The following is a 24,083-nucleotide window of genomic DNA, read 5'->3' as shown; positions in this document are numbered from 1 at the left end:
ATTCATATCCATTAGTTCCCTGAATAAATATTGAAAATGACCTTCATAATGGTTAATATATGTATCTACTAAAAATCACAAAAGATCAAAATAAATTATTAAAGCTGTGCCCAAAGAGCTCTTTAAAAAAATTCCTGCTACCTGTACTTTGGTGACAGGTCCTTTCCATCATCAGGAGGTGGCTCTGGCGGCGTTATAAACACAGTGTGCTCACTTTTCTGTGAATCATCTAGCTCTATCAATCTGGTATCTTCAGCTGAATCAAAATCAACCTGAAAATAATTATTTTCTCTAATTAATTTGTATATAAGCAAGATCTAATTCTGAAATTTAAAAACTTAAGTTTAAGAAAAAAATACCTTATCTGTTTTCTCTGTGCCTTTATCAGGAAACAACTAGAAAAGAAGAATTCATAGTGAAAATGTCTACTGTGACTTTAAAAGATGTGATGTTAAATTCTTTAAAAACTATCTTCTTTTAATACTGGCCAGATACAAAACACTTCACAATATATTTTTTGGACCTTATACTATATTCGGCTAAAGTCTAATATTTCTGCTATGATTACTAAAATAGAAAATTTATTTTGAAATAGTTTTTTCATAAACCCGTCTTCACAAGCGAAAGGTGGCCAATCACAAGGAGAATCTGGCTTCTTAAATCAAAAATTTCATTATTAAACTCCTACATTAGTGATTGATATTATCCAAGCATCCCTCTAACTAGATGATAGTGGATTATCAATTTTATAAGTAAACAAAAATGTAAATAATTGTAATCACATCCCTGAAGTTTTAGATCACACTGATAAAATGGGAGAAAATCAATCAAGTCTTCTAAGGCATATGAATCATTTAGAAGCCTATTAAAAATACAATGTGATAATCATCTACCTTTTTTGAATATAATTTCAAATTTTATATATGGTTTACATTAACAATCAGCCCCAAGATCCACTTAGCAAAATTAGAAACTCTATTAAAAATAAGAAAAAAATATGTAAGTCATCAATCCACTGTCAAGAATTGACTTAAAACTTCCTCAGGATGAGTTAGTAATGTTTTAAAATTTAACGTATTTCCAAATAACCTCCATTAGGATAAAAGAGATATATTAGCAAAAGTATTTGGAAAGACATTTAAAACAAAAGAACATATGACTCCATTACCCATAAAACAACTTTTTTAATGAACTACTAAATCTTATCCTATTCATATAAATAAAAAAATATAAGATTTAGGAGGTTCAATGGAATGTTCTTAGTACATAATAGTTACAAAAACAAAGTGAAGTTTAAAGACGAAAATTAGCTACGTATGGTAGAAACTAGATACAAAGAAAACGACTCTTATACCCAGAAATCGGACACTTGTTCACTCACTCACTCACGCCACCCCCCCCACCATATATAGACAGATATAGATATATAGCTACATAGGTATGTACCTAATCTCCCTTAGATAATTTCATCTAATAATAATTATACAGGTAATCAAACTGTTAAAAAGTTTTTTTCTAAACATTGATATACAAAGGACAAACTTTTACCTTTTCGATGCAGTCATCAAAAAATGCTAATCCAGTATCCTTATCACTTACAAAACTACATTCTTCAATGAAACGAATAAAAATCTGTGTTTTAGATAACAGGGTGTAGAATTTTGTATAGGCACGATCTCGACTTTTTAAAAATCCTAAAGAAAACAAAATTACGATTAAATTCAAATTTTAAAGGGGAACTAGATGTTACATCAAACGTTATCTTAAACTTGTACATACCTATATTATATTCTCTTTAAACATTTATGTTTATAGAAGCTTCTAGTAACCATAGCTCCTTCTGCCTGATTCAACCACACAAAACTTATATACCATTAACCTTTTCACTGACTCTCTTGTAAGAAACTTCTATCTCTCAAGTAGAAATTTCTCTGCACATTCTCAAGCAAGAAAGGTCAATGTCCTTCCTCTGCAATGCCACCAGACAACTATTTCTGTACTGTCTTGTAAAATTTTCTGCTCATTAAAGGTTAAAGCATCTGGTTATTCTACCCTTTCCCCTATTAATTGTAGTCATCTACTGACTTTGGGGACACTTTCCTTCATTCACTGAAAACAAGGGTACCTAATTCAAAGTCTTCTCTCCAACCCCATTATTCTTCAATACCTACAAACACAAACCATCCAACACTTTAATGAGTTAATTCCTTAACTGTCAATGAATGATCTATGTCACCACCTCAATCACCAACTTCTACACAAAGTCACACACTCTAGGGACTTTTCTTCCTAGCATTCAAAATAGCTCTGCCTTCCAAATTTCTAATTTACACATTACTCTCTGGACATTACCCACATCTATCTGGTTTGCTTAAAGTATTCCTATCAAGGTTTTTTTTGGGGGTGGGGGAGGGTAGGCTCACTGAAATCTACAATCTATTTATCCCTTCACATTCTACCTGTACCCTCCTGTCTTCACTTCTCTCCCTATCCAATACTGATTCCCTGTTCATGTCCATAATTCTATTATTTTCTTGTCAACCCTAAATTCTTATGCTCTTTTTGTCTTTTTTGTCAAACCCACCTAGTAATAACCCAGCCCTAGAGGCATGTATTGCCTGCTTTCTCTGGATCTGCACTAATGTGGCTGAGCACAAGTTAAAAGGAAAGAAAAAGTTCCACAACTAGGTAGATCAGAATCACTTATGTATACTATACACCTTCATCCCTGACCAGCAACCCTACTACGTTTCTGGAATCAACTTAATTTCCCTTTACCCATGTTTTCACAGCTATTTCCAATTTTTAAATGCTCTCCCTCCATGCTTTCTCCCCCATCCCTGAATGATCACACCTTATATTGCAAAGAAAATGAAAATCATTATTAAGAACTACCTTATCTCACTACAAAATCTATGACTCTTTCTGCAGCTATCATTTATTCCTTCCATCTTTTTACAATGGATATGTCCCTCCTCCTATCTAAGACTAAGCCTACCACCTGAGCCTTGAATTCCAGCCCTTTCAGTGTTCTCAGGACAATTCTCCTTTATTAGCTACTAATCAGCATACTCAAGACTCACTTTAAAAAAAAAAAACACCTTTCCTTAGCAAATAATCAGATCCTGCCCTTTTCTGCTACTTCCCTCCTCAATAAGGGACATGACCATCCACTTGGTTGTTAAAGTCAAAAATTGCAAAGTTGCTTGATGGCTCCTTCTATCTAATATCCCATATTCAAGTCCTAGTCAATCTACCTCCTAAAAATCATGCTTCTATTCATACTACTACCAGCTAATCCAGGTCACTTCTACTGATCACTTGGTCTAATACATTAATTAGTAGATCCACACAATGGATGCCTCCAACTCAATCTCAAGCAAGTTGAGAAATGCTTTCATAAAATAGAAATAGATTATTCTTGACGAGAAATTTTTCTTCTCCTCATGGATATAGGCAATGATCAGCAAAGGCTGCAGAAACAATTAAATGAAAGGCTGATGGGGAAACTATAACGAATGAATGACATGACAACACTTAAATCCACTGATCAAACTTAGGAACACTAAAAATAAGACAGCCAGACATGTGTGAGCCTCACAATAGGAAGTAGTGAGCACCATATGTTTTGGTATTACTTGCCAAGAAAACTGAACCGGAATGGAATCAAGTTCTAGATCAGTAATGCTTAATTCGGTAACCACTATCCACATGTGGCAATTCAGCACTTGAAATGTGGCTGGTCCAAATTGACATGCTGGTTTTGAAGACTTAGTAGAGAAAAAAGAATATTTCCTTAAAATTTTTAAAATTTGATTACGTGCTGAAATGATACTATTTTAGATGTATTAAGTTGGAGAAAGCATTAAAATGTTACATGAAAAAATAAAATGAAATGTGACAACATAGATGGATCTTGACAATATCATGTTATTTCCAACAAAATAAGAGGGAAAAGGACAAGAACCATATGATTTCACTCATGTGGGATATAAAACAAAAAGCAACAAACTAACAAACAAAACAAAAGAAAAAAGCCATAGATACAGACAACAGAATGGTGGTTACCAGAGCAAAAGAGAGATGGGGGAGGGGACAAAGAGGATAAAGGGGGTCAAATACATGATGATGGCAAAAAGACTAGACTCTGGGGACTCTGGGTGGTGAGCACACAATGGAGTATACAGATGTTGTATTATAAAGTAGTACACCTGAAATTTATATAATGTTATTACCCAATTTTACCCCAATAAATTGAAATAAAATTTAAAAAATAATTTTCCCTATTAATTCTTTTTAACTGTGGCCACTAGAAATTTTTAAATTGTATATGTGGCTCACAATTATATTTCTATTAGATGATTGGCTCTTGATCCAACCACAAGTTTACAGAAAATACTGATGGAAGAAAAATTAAATAACAACATGAGGATATAATCAGCCAAAAGCACATATAAATCCAGGAAAATCTAAAAGATAGTTAATACAGTTTATGAGTGAAATGATATCCTACTTAAAATTTGGAAGGGCACGATAGGGAAAAGGTGGATAAAGATCGATGAAACAAAAACAACAGAACGCTGATTACTACTACTGCTGAAATTGGAAGATGGCTGTATGAAGGTACTGTTATATTATTCTGCCTTTGATATATGTTTGTGAAAGTATCCCTAGTAAAATGTTAACACCAAACTGATAGCTAATTCTTATTCGTTTTTCAAGCCCAAGATTCATTGTTACTTCTTCAGGGAACTTTTCCCTGACCTAGCACTCTCACTGTAACCCATACTTTCCTTCACAATACACTTAGTAAAATGTAATTAGTATTTGTGTTATTTTGTCTAATATCTGTATCTTCCATTAGACTAAATGCTATCCTGTTAACAAAATCCTTAGGTCTCAAACGTTAACTATCTTTCTAAATTCCATTAGTAATGCCACTCTCCTATAGAGAGAACATCAATTAATTAATGACCCACTGCTGCTGATTAGAAAAACTCCATGTTTTTAGTCTGGCGTTCAAGACTACCCTTAACATCATCCATAATCTGAGATCTAATCTTAGTTTCAGCCTTATCTGCCACACACTCCTTAAGTTCTTCACTTTGGTCAACTTGTACCATTAAATCTTTTTTCCTAAACATGTTATGGGCTAAATTGTGTTCCCCAAAAATTCTTCTGTTGAAGTCCTAACCCCCAGTATTTCAGAATGTGACTGCATTTGCAGATAAGGTCTTTAAAAAAGTAATTAAGTCAAAATGAGGTAATTAGGGTGGACTCCAATCAAATGTGATTGGTGTCCTTACAAGAAGGACACAAAGAAGGAAGGCCATGTGAAGATACAGGGAGAAAACAGCCATCTACAAGCCAAGGACAGAGGCCTCAGTGGACACTAATCCTGCCAATATATTGATCTCGACCTTCCAGCCTCTAGAATTGTGAGAAAATAGATTTCTGTCGCATAAGCCACCTGATCTACGATGTTTTGTTATAGCAGACCTGGAGAACTAATACACATGCCTTATGTTTTTCTTTTTGAGGTTTCTTCCATTTTGTTATTATCACTGTGACAGTGTAACAGTTGTTATCATGAGTAATGAATATTATAAAGTACTTTTACCAGTTGCTTTACATACATTTTCTCATTTAATCTTCACGACCATGCATGAACTAGGCATTATCCTCATTTTATTAATGAGAAAACAGAATCCCAGAAAGGCTTCACAAATAGAAAAAAACTTTTAATTCAGATTTGATTTTTAATGTGTACTGTTTTTTAGAAGACCTTTCCTGCTCATCTCCATTTACCCAAATCCTACTTATTTTTCAAAGTGATGCCTCTCTTTCATGAAGCCTTCCAAAAATAATGACTTTTCAGAACTTCTCACTGAACTGTGTTAAAATCTGTTTTCTTGAGTATCTGCTCTATTTTAAAAAACATTTTAGATTATTTTCCATTTAGTATCCCATACAGCTAGATTTTATATTTCTTTGTATCCTTAAATAAAAAGTTGGACTTGGTAAGTGGTGACTGAATATTTGAGAGGTAAGTTTTTCTGAAGCAGAAATGATAAAAGGCAAAGTGATTACTGGGAAAATACAGATTATTTTTAAGTAACTTCTGGGTAAAAGTATATAATTTTTATATATTGATGAATCTGTAAGAATGCTACTACACATTATAAGAGTAGCTGATACAACAAAATAACAAAAATCTTTATAATTCTCTAAATACTAAAAAAGATGAGGATAGTGTCCTCCCCTAGAACAAGGCTGTATTTTTTGAAACATTTTAAAAGTTTGTGGTCTTATTCCAAAAACTAATCGTTAGTGAATATTTTAAAGCAAAGTGTGTATAAATCCAAAAACTATGCAAAACTGAGGAAATGCCTAAAAGCAAATCACCTTCTACTAAGATATGTGACTACAAGCATTGTAAATATAAGCAACATCTTTGACTTTTCATTCCCATAAAAAGTAATCGTATTTTCAACTCACCCTGTCGGTCAAACAATGAATCAGCAGCTGTGGCTTTATTTGATGGAGCCTCTGTGATTGGTGTGAGATATGCTCTATATCCTTTTAAAATGGATGCCATAAAGCGTAAAAACGCCTCTTGAATTTCCATCTCAAGTTGTGTCATCTTTTTTTGCCAGGAGAAATCTGCTTCAATTGGAGTCATCTCAACTGCAGAATCTTCTTGAGTTTTTCGGTGAACTGACAAATAAAATAAAAAGAGAAAATGACATTAATATATAACACTAAATGTATAATAATTGAACAATTAAAGATGATGTCAAAATAAAGCCTGTGACTTCCTGAATTCCCCCTCTCCATTAATGTAAGGGGATCACTGGTAGGAACTAACAGAAATGCTCAAGTAGATAGACTTAACATACTTAAAAAATCATGAACTACAATATTAATTTGTTATTGGAATTTTGTTTTATAAAGAGACTCTTATAAGCAAAGCAAAATTGTTTAAATTTAAGAAAAATTTTCTCATATACATTCTTTTATTAAAAATAGGCCTTTTTCCTCAAGTTTACCTGAAGATAGTTGGGGATACAATTTCTTCAAGGTGCTAAGCAGATTTTTGCATGGCTTTTTGGGAAGCTGCTTCCAGTTCATGTTCTTCTTTTCATCAGATCTATTAAATAAAAACATAACTAATAAAATCTCTCATCTGTTTACTTAAAACAAAAATTTTAAGTCAAACTAAAAAATAAAATGGAAAGGGTGTTTTTACTGAGGTTACAACAAATGATAGTCTGAATACATGATTTTCAAGTTCTCTTTTCATTTCAACCAACTTCAGTCAAATTTGGTCTTCACATATTAACTCTCCAACAAAGATTTTTAATGTTGGAGTTATCAATACAATACTGAAGTCTTGCTTCAAAAATTATAGTTGAGCACTATAGTATTTTAAGTCTCAAACTTAATTGACCTGAGACTTCAATGTACGTGTAAGAAAAAAATCTCAACAAATATCAGTCAGTGACATGCAGAGCAGGTTCTGACCATGATTCAACTGACTTAGCATTTAAGAAAAAAAAAAAAGAAACCTCTGGAAGTTCAAAAGAACACTTTTAAATAATGCATGAGTCCGATAAAGTATTTTAATAGAAATAAGAAACATTTAAAACTCTACAAAGATGAAAGCACTATATACTGACCATGGGCTGTGTCTAATGCTATACATCAGGCAAATATCATTCATAAACATTAATGCAAGCATCTTAAATTCTTAGAAAATTTAATTCACTAGGATATAAAAAAAAGAACGAGATGATGTTTATTTCAGCAATGTAAAGACTGTTTACAGCTAATTTATTTTATAACGTAATTTACCACACAGAGATTCAAGGAAAAATACTCATCTTAATAGCTGGATAAAAATATTATAAAATTTAACACCTATTTATATATTTTTTTAAAATTCTTAATCTAAAAGGAGAGTTCCTTAATTTGTCATTAAGTAATCAAAACCCTAAAATGGGGCTAGCAAACCTTTTCTATATAGAGTCAGATAGTAAACAATTTATGCTTTGAGGACCATAGAGTCTCTGACACAACCACTCAAATGTGCCACTGTAGCACGAACACAGCCTTGAACCATATGTAAACAAATGAGCATAGCTATGTTCCAAAAAAAATTTATTTAAAAAGCAGGCCTTGAGCTGGATGTCAATTCTTGCCTTACAGCAATAATCATACTTAATGATGACTGCTCAAAGCATTCTCTTTAAAATTAGGGACAAGATATCAGCTATGACTATTCCCATTCAACTTTACAGTGGTAGGTCTTAGCCAGAGAATTAAGGAAAGAAATTTATAAATATACAAGGATAATGTGATTGCTTATAGCCAGGAAGTTGAAGAGAATCTACAGACAAATTAAAATAAAAGAATTCAACTAAGTTGCTGGGCAGCAGACCACTACATAAAAATCAGTAACATTTCTATACCCCAGCGACTAACACGTAGAAAATGTAATTAAAATACCACTTACCGTAGTGACAGAAATCATAAGGTACTTAAGAATAAGTACATCTAACAAAAGATGTGCATGGTCTCTTTTGAGAAAACTGCAAAGTTTGTTAAAGAATTTTTAAAAGATCTATGAAGTAAAATACCACATTCATGGGTAGGTAGACCCATGAATTAAAAAGATGTCATTTGTCCCCAAATTAATGTATAAATTAAACAGAATTCTAACCAAAATCACAACATAACTTTGTGTGGAACTTAAACTGATATTAAAAAGTAAAGGACAAAATATGTCAAAACAATTTTAAAGAACAAGGTTATATAGGGACTTGGCATCTCACATCTCATATTTAAAAAATGTTATTAAGATACAATTCATATACCATACAATTCACTCATCTGAAACTGTACAGTTTGATGGTTTTTAGTATATTCACAGAGTTGTATAACCAACAAATATTTTAGAATATTTTCATCACCAAAAAAAAAAAAACCCTGCATTCCCTTGGTTACTAACTAACCCCCAAATCCCCCAACTTCCCATCCCAACCAACAACTATTCTATTTTCTGTCTATAAGTCTTTTAGCATTATGTTTTCAAGTTTCATCCATGTTGTAGAGAACTTAATTTTAAAGTCATTAAGATAGTTATATTGGTAAGAAGCTAAAATAGAGCAAAAGAAAGCCAGATAGATACTCACACAAATATAGAAATTGATATGTAATGCTGTTGACACTGAAGATCAGTGGGGAAGAGATGAACTGACTATTCAATAAACAGTGCTATGTGACAATTGTTTATCCATGTGAAAAAAAAAAATGGTAACTGTATGTCATATCATACGCTAATATCAAGTTTAGCTGAATTAAAGAACTACATGAGAAAAGCAAGACCATACAACTTTAAGAATGTCCAAGACAGTATTTTGTGACCTCAAGGCAGAGGGTTTCATATACAAGAACCAAAAAAAAGCAATCCATAAAGAGAAATTAATAAATCTGATCAATTAAAATAAGCTTCTGTTCATCAAAACAGGATAAATATAATGAAAAGACAAGTCAGTGTGGGATAAGCTATGTGCAGTGCATATAACAGACCAAGGATTAATTCCGGGTTATGTAAAAGATAAAGACAACCCAATAGGAAAATTTACTCCAAAATATGGAAAATCCAATTCACAGGAGAGGAAAACCAAAGGGCAAAAAGAAATTAAAATGTCCCATTTGCAACTAATTAGGGATATGCTTCAGAAGAATTCTTGCCCATGTACTCCAGGAAATATGAACAATAATGATCAGAGCAGCCTTGTTCGTAACTGCAAAAATCTAGGTACAATCTAAATATCCATCCACTTGGCTAAACACTGAAACTGAAGTAAAGCTACATGTATCAACATGGATGAACCTCATAAAAATGACCAAGTAAAAAAGCAAGTCACAGAAAACTATATAAACATAAACATTTTTTAAAGCATTCCAAACAAAACATCATTTAGAATAATACATATTTCTAAAAACGGGTAGAAATAATAACACCAAATTCAAGATAATGGCTAACCAAGAGCAAGATATGTTGCACAGGACTACCCAGGGGTTTCAGATTTATTGATAATATTCAATTTTTTAATCCGAGAGGTATTTACATTATTCTCGGTAAATCTTGGGCATCTAAATTACTTCATAATTTTTAAAATTCAACTGAACAAAGAATTCAAAGTTATTTTAGAAAACAATGTTTTGATCAACAGAAATTTTATAGAAGTAATAACTTCTGGGAAAAATTAAGAATCTCCATAATGTCATTTTATTCAGAATACTAAATAACCTGCAAATGGTTCACTATTTTGAGGCTTTAAATAAATCTAAATATACACAGTAAAGAGCTACCCCAATTACATAGTTTCAAAATACAATGATAGATCTGTTACAAAATTATTTTTTAAGTTATAGCAAATGTTTTCTTCCTTCCTTATTTCTTTGGTTTATCTCAGGATGTTTTCCCAACCAACACCATTGCTGTGACCATTGAAGTCGCACCTTAAATTCTTACTCTATTCATTTTCCGTCAATCACAAACAGTAAAAAATAAAAGTACTCCAGGACCTGGAAGTTGGCGCCAACATTAGGAAATTTTCAATACTTACTACTCTTTCCCATTTTAGGGGCTGTAGGGAGTGTGGAGGGGTTTGTTCTTAAGCATCCATCAGAGCTGCTTCTTTCATTTATGGGGTGCACTACTCTCTGAACCATCACTTACATGACTGCTGTATATATTTATCACTTCCAGTAAATGCAAACTATGACTAATTTTTAATATCAACTTCTCCGCAATAAAATAGATCCTTATAAAATTCAAATCTTGACCGTGTAAGAAATGATGTTATATTACCCTATATTGTGACTAAAGTCAAATAAGTAAATGCATTTTTTAAAAGCCTACACCTAGATTTTGAATTAAACCTACAAAGTATATCATTTCTTGAGCTCTGAAAGCAATGTTTAACTTTTTAAAAATCCATACTCTTTTGATAAACATAAATATCTCTTGCCTGCCATTAACATTAGTATACAAATTAGTATACAAATATAAGTATACAAACAGAGCTTTCCAGAATTCTGATACTTTGCCCTGGTTGAGATTCACTGATGAAGACTTATTAACAATTTTTTAAAATAGTGTATTTCTAGATGCTTTCAATAAGCTGTAACTACATATGAAGAAAAATATAAATGAGACATAATATAAAAGAATCAACTTACACATATAACATGTTTGTATCCAAGTCAATGCAAACGACATCTTGTGGTGGGTCATGAAGATCAAAATACCTTGAGTCAACTCCAACTATAAATGGTAAAGGTGCACTAAGAACTGCCGCCAGTGAGAGGGGACAGAGCGGGATATATGGGCACTGCCACTGAAATGGAAAGACCATCTGGGAAAAAAGTTTTTAACAATTAGCCAAATTTGAAATTTGCAATAAGTTTATGTAGTTAACTAATATTACTGAAAGGGACCATTAAAAAGCACTTAGGTCTAGTTTTTTGGGGGTTTTTTTCTTACTTTAACTGTCATTTCAAAAACTAGATGACTATAAAACATTGCCAAGCAATACTATGAACCAATGTAATTAAAACATTTAAGCACAGTAAAAATGCTAACAGCTCTTTGCATGCTAATTTTTCTAATGCCTATATAAAACCCACATTGTGTTATGGAAAAAGTCAAAGAGAAGGAATTACTTAAAAAATTATAAAACAAACTCATGATCTTTACCTCTTACGCATTTCACTCATCTATTCTCAGAAAAACCTTTGACTAAAACCCAACTAAGAACATCAAGGAATCAAAAAAATTTAAACGATTCTCTTGGAAATGGTTATTGTCAATTGAAAATTTCAACAAAAAAAATTTCCTAAATGCTCAAACATAAAATGATCCAACTTCAGTGAAGCTTGCACCTTAAAAATACTAGTCAATCTAAAACATTCCTCAAGAATTTTTACCAGCTTTCTTTCACAAAGCTCTACCTTAACTATAACACATATGCTTGTTTTTTTTTTAAAAAAAAAGATAAGGGTAACTAAAAAATTCAGATCAAAATTTTAATATCAGCTAATATTAAAATTATAATCACTTATAAAATTTTTCCTCTACTATAAAATCCTTGCTGTCTTTCAAAGTCTAGTTCACTTCCTTTCCTATCATCACTCACCCCAAAGAAATTCCTATAGCATTTACTGCCTCTGCCAGTTATTCCAGTTGGTTACTCAAAACTGGGATTTTTTTATTCACTCATCAAATATCTGACCACTTAATACGTGCCAAGCACTGTTCTAGATGATGGAGCATAACAGTGAATAAAACAAAGATCCCCTGCCCCCATGAGACTTAGTCTAGCATAAAATCAGTAAACTTTTTCCAAAAACGATACGAAATGTCGGAAGACTCACAAGCCATACCGTTTCTGTCACTTAACTATCTTCATGCATGAAAGCAATCATAGGTAATATATAAATAAATGGCCTATGTTCTAGTGAAACTTCACAAAAGCAAGTGGAGGGTAGGATGTGACTTGCAGGCCACAGTTTGCCAATACCTAGTCTAGCAGGAAGAGACAGAAGAAAAAAAAAAGACTATTAAGTATTTACCATGTCAGTAACTGCTAAGTGCTACAGAAAAGTGAAGAAGTAAAGCCACGTGAAGAGGATTAGAATTTAGAAGAGGAGAGAAGTGAAGCAGGTTGTATTTTTAAATAGACTAAACAGGGTAGAACTCATTAAGAAAGTGACAACTGAACTGAAACCAGAAGATGAGGGATTTTGCCGAGATATCTAGAAGTGCGCTTCAAAGAGAACGGCTAGCGCAAAGGTCTTAAGATATGGGGCCTGCGTAATATGTTTCAAGGGTAGCAAGGAGTCCAGTGTGGCTAGAGCAGAGTGAGCAAGGGGGAGAGTAGTAGAAAATGAGATCGGAGAGCAAAGGGACAGAGCCACACGCACAGGACCTTGCAAGAACTTGATTTCCTTCAGTGAAAAACCACCATCTTCCACTCAACAAAAGGCACGTGTGCAACTATGTCAGAAATTTTAGAACAAAACCATCCAACAGCAAAATATGACATCCTTCTCTTCAAGTTTTGCTATGGGGCTCCATTGATTCTTTGATATTCAAATTATTCTTCTTTGGAAGAATTTATCCTGTCACCATTCAATTTTCTTTAAAGTGCCTAACTGCTAAATCCTCATTTATCAGTGGTTTTGCATGCAATTCGGGCAGCTCTCTAACATCAGTTACATAAATTCCAAGCAATCTTGCATTTTTCATAAAATTTCCAACTTCATATTGCAACTTCTCCACCTGTTCTTGCACTATATTGTTTAAATCAATCAAGACACTATGCCACAAAGATTCTGACAAAGAGGAATGGATAAACATGTTTTATAAGAAGGAATATTTTCTAAAACTGGTCAGTTCATTAACAAATACTTTCATGTTATGATGACTTTTGCTTTCACATGCAACCGTAAAGGCTTGGAAAATTAATATATAATGAGGTTCTTTGCCACCCATAAACCATCTCACGTTATTGTTATTTTCAGTCCTAGAATCATTTCTTATGACTAGATTAAGTATTTATTCAGTGCTTATTCCATGCTATGTAAGCATTTGTACATTATACTATTTTGTGATCACTTAGAATTTCCTATACGTTACTGGCTCACAATGATTAAAAGTTAAAACTGGGAAAAGGAACTGTGTAATTTATTTCCATTAATTTTAGGGAAGCTGATAACTGGCCAGGGTCTCTCTTTAATACAAAGTTTTATTATTATGTAATCATGTAGATTCTCTGAAAAATTCTAAAATATAAAAAATTAGAAACTGAAATTTTTTCTCAAATAAAGAAAGTTTCTCTTTGCCACCGTATTATTTTTATGTTAAACTTTTACTGGTAATTTCAAAGTTGCTTTCATTGAAGGAAATTTCCCTTTGGAGTAAAAATTCTGTCAGCAATTCTGTACTAAAAGGAAAATTCTATACTTACAGCTACAACAGCTTCAGCTACTCCAGTCAACACGGCTGGCCTGAGAGAATGCAGCAGAATTTTACTCTCAAGTAAAACAAAGAGCAGCAGTGTTGCACAATTCTCAGGACCCAGATTCATTAACAAGGTGCTAAAGTTGGCTCCACTAGAAACAGAGAAAAAGAGATGATTATGAACTATTTTTCTAAAACATGTTAAATTTGCTTATTAAATTATTGCCTAGATGTTAATAGACTAACCTAGTGTTAATTTCAAGCCCTGATTACGTTATTACTGAAAAGTAGCAAATCTAATGAGATAATGTAACAAAATGATTCAAACTCATCTTTTGGTAACAAAGGGGTGTTTATCAGGAAAGGGTTTCCTGAAGATCAACCATATGAACACAGCTCAAAAGAAAGGAGGTAGGGGTTAAGGGGGCCGGGGACACAACACATACAAAGGCTTGTCAAGTTTAAGAACTTGAAATAAACTTATTGCAACTATTGCATAGACAGGGAGGGGGTGAAAATAGCAAGAGATTATGTCAAAATAGAAATGACACAATTATATTTGCATTCTCAAAAGGACACACTGGCTGCGATATGAATAAAAAACTGAAGGAAGACAAGAGCAAAAGGCTACCAATTAAGAGGTACTTTAAGTAGTCCAGGTGAGATCATGCGAGCCTGGACTAGTGATGCAAATGAAGAAAAGCTAATAGATTCAAGACATTTTAGGAAGTTAACAACAGTTCACCTTGAACATTTAGTTATAAACAGGATATGGGGAGGGGAGATGAGAGGAAAAGGAAGGTGTTCCCTATATTACTACTCTCTTAAGTATTCCATTTTTAAAATGGCTCCACCAACCACCCAGCTATCAAAGTTAGAAACATAAAGGCTATTCTTACATAGTTGTGAATAATTATATCATTTTAGATACCATTATTTACCTTAGTGGTAAAGGTGTGGAAACTGGCTGTGATAATATTAACGCATCATGGGCTGATAGCTTAAAAAAAAAAAAAGATAAATTAACCAAGCTAATTATGAAACCTAAATATTTAGATCAAGGGTAAAATGGAGAATACGCTAATGTACAGACTAATATAACAGCTTTGGAAACATGTACTAAGATATAAAACAACTGATATTTAGTGAGAGATACCATTTAGTTCTTTTTAATTAAATTGTTAGTTCAACTAAATCCGGATTCAGTTAACTGGTTAAAATACAGTTATTTAAAAATTATGGAATGACTGCTTTTTAAAGGCCTCAAATTTATTTACTCTACACACTAGTAGGCACTTGTATTATATATTAATACTTGTTGAACTGAGGTACATTTACTCTACACACTAGTAGGCACAAGTATTATATATTAATACTTGTTGAACTGAGGTACATTCAAGATTAACAATATTTATCACCTATAATGTTGATAATATCTTAGAAAAAAATTTTAAACTGCTTGCCTCTATAGATCGGTACTACTCAAAGCACCAGTCTGCAAACTGTTATTGGTCCAGGAAGAGATAGTCTATAAATGGAGAGCAAGCCATTCAGAAACTTTTATGGCAAGCTGATACTTCTCGCACATCTGAGTGTGTGATCAGTGAATTCATGTATTTAGATGGGGGACAGACCTGTTCATGTCTATACAGATCTCACATGGTAAGCTGCATATGTTTCATTCTGTATACTTAGGTCTGCTACTATTTGGAAATAAAAAGAAACTAGTCCTTTTAAGATAGGCAGTTTGAAGAGTGGTATTACAGACTATTTCACTTTTGCCCTCCAACCATAATTCATTTCATACTTAGTATTTATTAGTCGCTCCAATATTAAAAACATGTCCATATTCTGAATTTTAAGTTATTAAAATCAGCTACATAGAGGCCATGCATGAACCAATATTGATAATGTCATGAACCAAGCATTATAATTATTCCAATTCTGTACATCCAAAATTCAAAAAACCAGTACAAAAGGATGCTCACTAAAGATATAAAATATAACTCAAGGATTTTATAAATGCATATTGCTCCACCTCAAACCCAAAGAGCCACAGAATCCACTCTACAATGAATACAATGAACATATGCAGGGCTCCCCTCAAGTAATCCTTGATTACCTGTACAAGGATTCTTGGTCTTTGTGCTGAAGGAAAAGGGATGTTCTGCATAAAATATGAAATGTGCCTGGAAAAAAATGTGAAATAAAGATAATTACTTTTCTAAAATGCTTCAAAGATTTTTAATAAATCTTAAATATTGTATCATCCCAAATTTGATGAAGCCACTTACCTAAAACTTATGCTAAATAAGTTTACTCAGTAAATGTACTCATCCTACTAAACTTCTGAAATGCACAATGTATTTCCTAATTAAAAGTCCATATTATTTTTTAATTTTTTTAACATTTTTAAAATTTTCCCCTCCCCCCAAAGTCCATATTAATATACCCTATTATCACCAGAAAAATATAAGTAACATAAAAATGGTTGTCATGAAAGAAGCTAATTTTTATTGCCCTGGTTATCATGAGTTATATGAATTTAATTAATTATTTTACTATAACCTAGGGCAAACCACTTACCCTCTCTCTTTCTCCACCTATAAATAATACTTCTTAAATTCCTCCAAAATTTTGAGCTCAGAAGCCACTAACATGCAAAGTATTACTTCAACCAAGGAAAAAAAAAAATCACATACACTGAGTTTATTTTCACAAACTATTCATAAACTCGATTTTTCAAAAGGCTGTTAGTTTGCTGTGAACATTAAATTTTACTTTAAACAATTGTAAGTTAATCTGACAGATGAAAGTTAAATCTGGAATCATGAACATTAGATTGGCATTCCAGGAGTACAACATTAAAGTCGAAACCATATTTTCATATCAAGTTGTGGTAAGTTTATGCACAGTATTTTACTATTTTTTAAAGTCAATTTTGAAAAGCATTATTTTTAAATCTACGGATAATGACCTCCAAATTATCCACTGCTATAATGTGAGATTTTTCAAACTGTAAGAAAAGTCTATATTTATGCATATTATAATACTTTGTTACAAAGTTCTTGACATTTACTGGTTTGTTAGCAGAGTACATATTTACTATAATAAATAAAAGCCACTGTGCCACTAGCAGTCAAAGATGTGGTTTTAAAAAAGCAGAGGCTCCATATATTTTTCTTGCTTACAAAGGATTTCCATGACAAAGGGAATCATAAACAGAAGGGAAAACACGTAGAATTAGATTAATGCTAAAACCAAAACCTCACTTTTAACACCAATTAACTCACCTTCATTAATTTCTAGATCAATTTAGCGATGTTTTATGGTTAGAACTTAGAAAGGCCATTTGTATGGTTGGGTGAGTGGGTGTGTGTGTATGTGTGCAGCAGTAACTATTTTTCTCTTGGTTATTAGAGAATAAATGGGAAGAACACACACACAATACAATATACACGAGTTCCTTCTTAACCTGAATTCTCAAAAGACTATAACTGGGTCATCCTCACCACCACTCCTCAATTTTAAATTCATAGTCATTTATTCCAGTGAAGAAGGGAACAAGTAAAAAGTAAGATGACTGTGACTCTCTTAATTTTGCTGCTTACAGTCAGGTAAACGATGAAATGTGTATATACGTATATGTATATATATATACACACCCAGTTTTCCCACTAGACATCTCTTTAATCATCATACGTACTTTTCAATGGGAAGAGGATGTGGTCCAGACACAGAAAGTTTGTAGATAAACATGAGAAATTTTCTAAAAGCTTCAAAAAAAGGCCAGTGTGACAGCAAACAAATGCATTTGTTTGAATTAATGGATTTGGAGACCATTTTTCTTTCCACAGGTGTCAACAGGCCCAGTTGCATAAGCTGCTTCTCTGTTAGAAGTTCCCAAGAGTAAGGCTCATAAAACTGGATGGCAGCTCCATATACCTACAGAGCAAGAGAATTCCATTATTAAGACTTCAGGTTTTTTTTTTTTTAAATTAATGTCTCTTTTTCTTATTGCACAAAACATTTGCTTAGAGTGCATATGACAGATAAATGATAAGAAAAATCTCAACATTGCTAAAGTGAACAGAAAATGATGCAGCTGCTATGGAAAACAGTTTAGCAGCTGCACCAAAAGCTAAACAAGGAATTATATCATATGACACAGCAATTCCACTCCTAGGTATACAGGTATTTCCTGCTTTTTGAAAGTTCACATTATGCCACTTTGTTTTTATGAAGGACCTACATTAGCACCTAATGGAAATAAATCCAAAAGGCATTTTCATTTATGAAAAAAAAGCAAACAACGAAAACAGCACTGAGCATTTGTTTTGCAGTGAGCTGTTACAGAGAGAGCATGCACCCCAGCAGCAGGAGTGGCCTTCCCTGGGAACCATACTCAGCATCTCAGCACCAAGCCACCAGAGAGCTCTGAATTGTTTCTGTGAGCATCTGTGCCTTATCACGATTTATTTTGTGCTGTGAGCAAGATGTGTCCTAAGGCAGTGGTCCCTAACATTTTTTGGCACCAGGGACTTGGTGCTCCTATGAGAATCTAATGCCTGATGACCTGAGGTGGAGCTGAGGCGGTAATGCTAGCGCTGGGGAGTGGCTGCAAATACAGATGAAGCTTTGCTCCTTCCCTTGCTGCTCACCTCCTGCTGTGCAGCCTGGTTCCTAACAGGCCACAGACCAGTACCAGTGTGCAGCCCTGCCCAGGGAGTTGGGGACCCCTGCCTAAGGATTATAAAACCCTAAGAAAGTTTGTAAGGAAGTTACACTTAGCATAAAATTTCATGTAATTAAGCATTTTGATTGTGAACTAAATAAAGACATCTTGCATGTGTTGAACTTGCGTGGTCCGCCATTTGTACTATTTACATTTGAAAGCTGCCGAAGTTACTATTGGTTCTGCTAGTAGCAAAGTGGACTCCTTTAGTTGGCTTCCAGTAATGGATAAAATGGAAACTCCATTGCTTGAATAGATTGATGGGTATACAAAACATGGTAGGTATTTATCATATCATTCCTGCTTTTACTGTATTTTAGTGTTATTTTAGGTTTTATGTATTATTTGGAATGGTTTGGCAGTTTCTTTTGAGGATCTGGGTGGGAATGGTCAAAAATTTTTCTATATAAATTAATGGTAATTGTTTCTTTGCTTTGCTCCATTTCAGCTTGCAAAAGATTTCATAGGAATGCTCTACTTTCATAGAGTAGGGGAAACCTGTATACCCAAAAGAATTCAAAACAGCAACTCAAACAGATATTTGTATACCAATGTTCATAGCAGCATTATTCACAATAGCCAAAAGGTAGAACTCAAATGTCCACCAACAGATGAATGGATAAACAAAATGTGGTATATACATGTGATAGAATATTATTCATCCTTAAAAATGAAATTCTGATAGATACTGCAACATGGATAAACCATGAAAACATTTGCTAAGTGAAATAAGCCAGACACAAAAGGACAAATATTATATTATTCTACTTATATGAGTTATCTAAAATAGGCAAATTCATAGACACAAAAAATAGACTATGGGTTATCCGGGACTTGGGGTGGGATGAGGGAAGTTTCTGTTTAGAGTGATGAAAAGTTCTCAAAATAGATAGTAATACTTACATAAATCTTACAACTATTAGTAATTATAGATGATCCTTGTCTTTACAGATACAACACTCCCAGATACAATTACTTCAAAGTGGTCTCAGAGGTTTTTAACAAGCGATATAACAAAAGCATTTCAATGAGGCTTTATTGTTCTCTACTGGTCAAATTTGGTAACTCAAGTGTTTGAAGACCTTAAATTTTTCATTTATGTTTATTTTCAATGAGAGAATCTGTAAATTATTAAGCTAAAGAGTTAGCTTAGCTGTAAGCAATCCAGTTAATATAGTTGACCTTCACTCAGTATCCTACTATGTTCCAGATACTGTGCTCGATCTTAATCTTCACTATCTTTAATAACAATGGTTGTAAACTTGTAACTAAGTGGCCAAATAACGAGGCCTCAGATTTATTTTGTTTGTGCCATGAGAGTCGGCTTTGGTTATAATTTTCAATAAAACTGCCTATTTTGTCAAATTTCCTAAGAAATTTTTCCATTTTAAAGTTCCACTATATCTGTAGTTTTATTTACTTTTTATTTCCTAACATTACTTATTTTATGCTACATCAGTATTACTGCTTTATACATGTTTTCAGTTTTTGGCTATTATAAATAAAGCATAAACATGTTTTTAAAGGACATATACACTCATATTCCTTGGGATATGCTCAGGAGTATAACTGCTGGGCAATAGGGTTGCTCCTTTTCCTTGCTGATAATATAGAAGTTCTACGTTTATTTTGGATACAAGACCCATCTTGAATACATATGTCACATTATTTTCTCTCAGCCTGTGTGTGGCCTTTTTCACCTTCTTATTAGTACCTTTGAATGAACAGATGTTCTTAACTACAATGAGGTCCTATTATTCAACTTTTCTTTTCAGCTAGTGCTTTCTGTATGCTATTTAAACTATCTTTGCTTACTCTCACCTCATTTTAATATATTATTTGTCTTCTGACCCTCACTGTTGTTGTTAAGAAACGAACCGATTTAATAGTTGTTTCTTTGAAAGTAAATGTCTCTTATTTCTGTTGTCTTTAGTGTTCCACAGTTTCACTATAATATGAAAAGAGGTGGTTTTGTATTTTTATTTTTTTTTCCTACTGAAGGTTCAGAGTGTATCTGTACTCTGAAGACTCAATTTTTCATCAACCTTGGAAAACTCTCAACCATTAGCTCTTCATATGCTGCCTCTCCCTTTTCCAGTCTCTCCTTCACAAAATATCTATTGGTCCTTCTGAAACTATCCTGTACATATTTAAACTTCTTTTATGTTTCACATTTTTCTGTGCTACATTTAAAGTGACCTATCTTCCACTTTATTAATTCTCCCTTCATGTATGTCTTATCTGCTGTTTAAACCACTGAATTTTTAATTTTAAGGACCATATTTTTCATTTCTAGACATTTCATTCTTTTTCCAATCTATTCATTTTTCAAAACATCCTGTTCTTTCTTGATGTGTTGAGCTCCTCTATTAGGTCTTAAATCATTACGATCAGATATCCATTTTATAATATCCTTCATATTGTCATTCTTTCAATATCCTGAGGGTCTAATCCAGCTTTGTATTGTGTCTTGTTGATCCTACCTATGATAACTATGTCTTCTAACTTTTACTATAATCTCACCTTGAGGCCTGGGTTCTGGGGGTGTCTCTCCAGAAAGACTTTATATTTGCTTCTTCAGAAGCTCCAGGGGTATAAGCATTCTGATACCAATTTCCATGTTGTCTTTTCTCTTTGGGCATTATAGTACAAATTCAAACCAAAATGTATTGTGTCCAAATAACCCTAACATTCAAATAAAACTTAATAATAATTATTTTATTATTAATCATAATAATCATTTTATAGGATTAAAACACAAACTAGATTAAGTAAAAGAGGAAAAAATATACCTTCTCAGCAGAAGAACCTGTCAGGACAAAAGTTGAAAAAACTGGAAGTGGGTACTTGGTTTGGGGATCCCAACATTCAATAGTAGCTCCCATAGGAAGGCAGAAGAGAGGTACACATTCTGAGAGTGGAAATGACTCATAGTCATCTTCTGGATATCTAAAAATTAAACCTTTTGGAGAAAGGAGACAATAATAAAATTTTCTAAATATTTTTCCATAAATTATATGTGATACATTATTAGGATAGTTTAATAGCAAATTTCATGGAAATATTTACATATAAAATTTCAAAATCAATTTTTCTCTTGCTGTATCGGAAATTAAAATAAATTATAAATTTACCCTTTATTTTTTGTAACATATGAACTTCCAGTTCATTGTAACATTAAAATATATTAAATATACTGGTTCACCAACCTTAATGTACTTTCTTCTACATACTTCCAACATCTTACAGAGAATAGTTAAGAAACACAGAGGAAAATTTACCAACTATTTCAGTTAGTCTTTTGTAAAAAATTCAGAAAAGGGATAAATGTTATGAAATAATGCCAAGGAAACAAATATCAAAGCCCCTAAACTCATCTTGAGAGAGAAGCAATGTAAAAGGCATGCAACATAAAAAGTAAATGAGACAGAAACTTTTTGAGTACAGAGTGTGTAAGACCAAGGAAGAAGAAGCAGGGGGCACTCTGAGAAACATAACAAAGCCCCTTCGGAATAAAGTAGTTACATGGCAGTTCATTAGCCTCTGATGGCTCTAATAAGCAAACCACATCTAAGATAAACACTCGAAAATCAGATGTTTTTAGTCCAAATTCAGTCTCTAAAACTCTGTATTCTAAAATATGTGTCGTATATCAAATACCTTAATACTTTCATAAAGCATGTTTTTATAAGGTTTTCTTTAAAGTGACACTTCTTCCCACCAAAATATATATATATTTTTTTAGGAAATCACATATGATTAATGCATTACAGCAATATTAAGAGCGTAACATTTTTAAATGATACTAAATTTATAATTACTAGTAGCTGCCTTTACTTTTATATTATAAATTAAATGGTTTGATTCATTAGTATGAATGTCTTGATGAGCACAATCAAGATTTTTCAGATACAAATTTGCCTAACTTCTCTGAAGTAAAACTATTCAAAAAATTGTGCATGATCAAAAAGTATCTGACACTGCCTGTTTTCACAAAAAAGTATTCCAGTATTTATTTCTCTTCTATTTACAACTGGAGCATACCTGTATTTTCAGTTTTTATCCCACCATACCAGTGGGATGAAGAGGTCACACTTAAATCTTTACAGCCCTTGACACTTTACTGTGCAGTAAGAATGTGGCGATAGATTTCTCAAACACGTCATGGCAGAAAAGTTTCTCAGGCCCTCCTCTCCTCCATATAGCTGATTCTTTGCAACATGGGAGAAAGGAAACAAGTCCACCTTTCATGGCAAGTGACATGTGGTTTCAAATCAGACACACAGAAATAAGAGAAGGAAATATAAGAAGTAAAGATGCAGATTGACACCTTTCAGATTGCCAAAATATAAAAGGTCAGAGAGTAAGCGGTTTTCCACTGAACTGTTAAATCTATTAGTGTAAACTAAAAGCCTGAATGTTTATTCCACAAATGCTTGCTTAGAATGAAAGTTCTGATTTAATTAACATTTTGGGGGAGGGGCAATATTAATATATCTTGTAGTATGTAATGTATTTCAGAAAACTTATGTTTCTACATGCTAAAATTATAGATAATTCAACTTATGAATAAATCACTTCCACAAACTACATAGGGGAGTATACACTGCCTCTTTTAATCAAATGTTAATGTGCAACAAAAACTACATAACAATTTTTTAAAATTTACTTACCAGCTTTATATGCTATTGAATTAGAAGCAGGCACAGATTTCTTATAACATAGAAAGACACTGGAACCCCACTGTAAAATATAAATTAGGTTTAAAAAAGACAAAAGATTAAAAAATAAATTCCTTTTGTTGAATGTTTTCTAAAGATTCTGATTATTCAGGGAATTCTATTTAAAACATGTTTATCAAACAGACTATATAGAATAAAGTACAGCAAATCATGAAGTTGAGAATATTAAAAGAGTAAAAAAACAATTGCCACAAATATCAAACTGACATGAAGGCAGTTTCAAAGTTTAGAATTCTGCAATCATCCAGAACTGCCTACATTTGGAAGAGACAGCACAAAGTGGAGAGAGCAATGGAGCCCAAACTAAGGAAATACTGGGGTCACTGGGTGCTATAAAGTCATTACCTCCAGAGGCAAACCTGTCTTGACTAACAGCCATGGGTGCACTAGACATTTCTGCATATACCACATTCAAGCTAATTATTGGTCTGATGTAAACATATTTTTCAAAATAAATCTGACCCAATAGTACACTTTAGTCTTACAAAACCATAAATCAAATGTATATGTTCAATTTTCTTCATTAGAGTCCTCTTAAAGTAAATATGGAAAACTACGATATTTAAATAAA

General features: G+C 32.9%; 1 protein-coding gene across 4 annotated transcripts in view; it reads right to left on the bottom strand.

Moving 5' to 3' along the window:
- DENND4C (DENN domain containing 4C) overlaps positions 1-24,083 on the bottom strand; it is an 87,322-nt gene that overhangs the window by 35,913 nt on the left and 27,326 nt on the right. For all 4 annotated transcript variants that reach the window (XM_011365347.2, XM_023533716.1, XM_023533717.1 and 1 more), the window contains 12 exons: positions 23,444-23,513; positions 21,563-21,732; positions 17,742-17,980; positions 16,158-16,224; positions 14,977-15,035; positions 14,043-14,187; positions 11,254-11,429; positions 7,050-7,150; positions 6,499-6,717; positions 1,549-1,694; positions 360-395; positions 142-272 (listed from right to left, as the gene is read on the bottom strand). In XM_011365347.2, the coding sequence (XP_011363649.1) occupies positions 142-272; positions 360-395; positions 1,549-1,694; positions 6,499-6,717; positions 7,050-7,150; positions 11,254-11,429; positions 14,043-14,187; positions 14,977-15,035; positions 16,158-16,224; positions 17,742-17,980; positions 21,563-21,732; positions 23,444-23,513 (1,559 nt within the window). The remainder of the gene's footprint in view (positions 1-141; positions 273-359; positions 396-1,548; positions 1,695-6,498; positions 6,718-7,049; positions 7,151-11,253; positions 11,430-14,042; positions 14,188-14,976; positions 15,036-16,157; positions 16,225-17,741; positions 17,981-21,562; positions 21,733-23,443; positions 23,514-24,083) is intronic.

This window comes from Pteropus vampyrus, unplaced genomic scaffold (assembly GCF_000151845.1).
Source record: "Pteropus vampyrus isolate Shadow unplaced genomic scaffold, Pvam_2.0 Scaffold109, whole genome shotgun sequence".
Taxonomy (NCBI): Eukaryota; Metazoa; Chordata; class Mammalia; order Chiroptera; family Pteropodidae; genus Pteropus; species Pteropus vampyrus.
Note: the sequence above shows the minus strand (reverse complement) of the source record. Positions and strands in the feature narration are given on the sequence as shown.